Source organism: Camelina sativa, chromosome 14, assembly GCF_000633955.1.
Source record: "Camelina sativa cultivar DH55 chromosome 14, Cs, whole genome shotgun sequence".
NCBI classification, from domain to species: domain Eukaryota; kingdom Viridiplantae; phylum Streptophyta; class Magnoliopsida; order Brassicales; family Brassicaceae; genus Camelina; species Camelina sativa.
The window spans coordinates 1348552-1350779 of NC_025698.1; the positions used below are offsets into that span (position 1 = coordinate 1348552).

Genomic DNA, 2228 nt, shown 5'->3' on the forward strand with positions numbered 1-2228 from the left:
TTATTACGATCGATGATGTTATTTAGTTTTTTCCAGTCAATGAAATAAATAAATATGTGACTAGTAATAACCAACTTTCATAAAGCTTCAATGGCAATAATTTAAGTTTGATAGAAAGACAATTATAGAATGTTAAATTTTCTTATTGTTAAACTAATCAACCTATTTATGATTAATGAACTAAGCAGCTGAACACAATTTTCCAGATTAAATTTTTTCACTCATATACACATCTTGGCTTTTATGATTACGTTGATTAGAGAGTGTATTTAAATTAAATTTTAAAAGGATAATAATGGTAACCAAAAATAAATATTTAAAAAAAAAAAAGAAAAAAGAAAAAAAAAAGAAAGAGGTTCCGGTCTGGTCTCGTAAAAAAGCTTTCAAAGTCTCGTAACGATCACACGCGTCTATCTCCGAAACTCGTCAGAGAGACAGGGCCTCTGAGATTTGGCAGATTTCGATGTCGTTCGAGGAAGAAGAAGAGGAAGAGTCATTCGAGCACACACTTCTGGTGGTGCGAGAGGTTTCCGTCTACAAGATCCCACCGCGAACCACATCCGGCGGATACAAGTGCGGCGAGTGGCTTCAATCCGNAACGAGTGAGAGCGATAATCATATCGATATCCATCCCGCCGTTAATCACAGATTGAAGGTAAACTCATCTGTTCCGTAAACCTTAAGGGATTATTAATTAAGATAAGAAGAGATCAGTGCGTTATCTATCTGATTGAAGCTATCAGATCTATGTAGAATTGATTGATTCAATGTACAACTATCATTCTCATTGCTATCTTGTTGGTGTCCCTGATTTATGAACCCCAATCTATCTCGTAAGCTCTAGTTTTTGACGTGATTGGAGTTCTTGCTTGTTATAACTAAGATCTTTGTTTAAGCCGTTCCTAGTAGAAGAGAGTGATCTTTTGGTTTTGTTTATCTTGGTAATGCTAAAATTCTATCTTACCATTTGGTTGTTGTTTTGTTTGTTGTGTGTTTTAAAGGAAGGTGAAACCATAAGAATCAACGTGAAACCCAAACCAACAACAAATGGCACTGGGATGCTCTCAGCTGCTCTTTCAGGAACCGGGAAACCAAAACCACTAGCACTTGCGCCACCTCCCAAAGCTGCTGGGATAACCAGGTCACCTTTACCGCCACCACCAAACGATCCCGTCGCGTCAAGGATTGCATCTGATGGCTGCAAAGATTCAATTGATAACACAAGACGCAGGAACGAGCCTCTATCTGATCTAACTCAGCTTAAGGTAATAAAAAAAACAAAAACTTGTCTTCTTAATATTGCATTTATATATTTTTTGGTGAGTTACTTTCAATTATTCTTGATATGGTAATACTCTGCAGAAGAATCTTCCTTCAACGGCGGGATCAGGATCGACCAAGTCAACAGGAGCTGCATCAGGTTGGGCAGCTTTCTGATCTATGGAGTGTAAAATTTTAAGTTGGTGGACAAGTCCGGCTTCATCTTCTTGTGACTTGAGAGCACGAGACAATGGTGAAAAGCCAACAGTCTTTTTGATGTATGTTACTGGTAAGTTTGATGTTGTGTTTCTTTGTAATCCCATACTCCCTCTGTTTTATTTTTCTTTCTTCCTTCCCTTACAATCATCTTTGTTACATTATGAAATTATCACTAATCATTATCATCTAGACCACTGAGATATTAATATATATTAAAAGAGGATTTTTCATAAGTTCTTCTTTGTTTCTACGTACTTATAATTTCCTAAACTGAAGATAAAGCAAATGTACAAGAAAGATAGTACAAAAACAAAAAATATACAGCAGAATACGCCGTCGTATTTAGTTGATGTTGCGTGATGACTAGAATACTGACGTGGCGGTGGCGACGTGGAAAGAGGAAAAATCGTAATGACGTGGCAAAAATATATTGGTATTACGTGGATTGAACGTTGAACGAAACATATTTAACAGAAGGACCGCATAATTTGACCAAAAGTGAACAACGTCGGTCCGTCCACCAACTACTGAAAAAATGGCGGAGGAGAAAGATGCGACGGCGAGTGGCGATGACGCCATTAAAGTTAGCGGTATGCAGTTTGCATACGAAGTTGAGGATCCTATATTCTTCGACTTCAACCTCGATCTCCCAGCTGGCTCTCGCTGCCTTCTCGTTGGTGCCAATGGATCTGGTAAACACATCCTTCTTCTTCTGATTTAATTCAGAGTTTTCAACTTTGAAATTGGCC

At 37.9% G+C, this 2228-nt stretch overlaps 2 protein-coding genes across 2 annotated transcripts in view; both read left to right on the plus strand.

Moving 5' to 3' along the window:
• On the plus strand, positions 464-1673 carry LOC104743137 (uncharacterized protein At1g03900-like). The gene is made up of 3 exons (XM_010464249.2): positions 464-655; positions 1002-1265; positions 1363-1673. The coding sequence occupies exons 1-3, from the start codon at positions 464-466 to the stop codon at positions 1435-1437; spliced, it is 531 nt and encodes a 176-aa protein (XP_010462551.1). The 3' UTR covers positions 1438-1673.
• Positions 1801-2228, plus strand: part of LOC104738895 (ABC transporter I family member 19) — a 3051-nt gene continuing 2623 nt past the window's right edge. Inside the window, exon 1 of the mRNA XM_010459108.2 lies at positions 1801-2171. Coding sequence (XP_010457410.1) covers positions 2015-2171 — 157 coding nt within the window. The 5' untranslated portion in view covers positions 1801-2014. The remainder of the gene's footprint in view (positions 2172-2228) is intronic.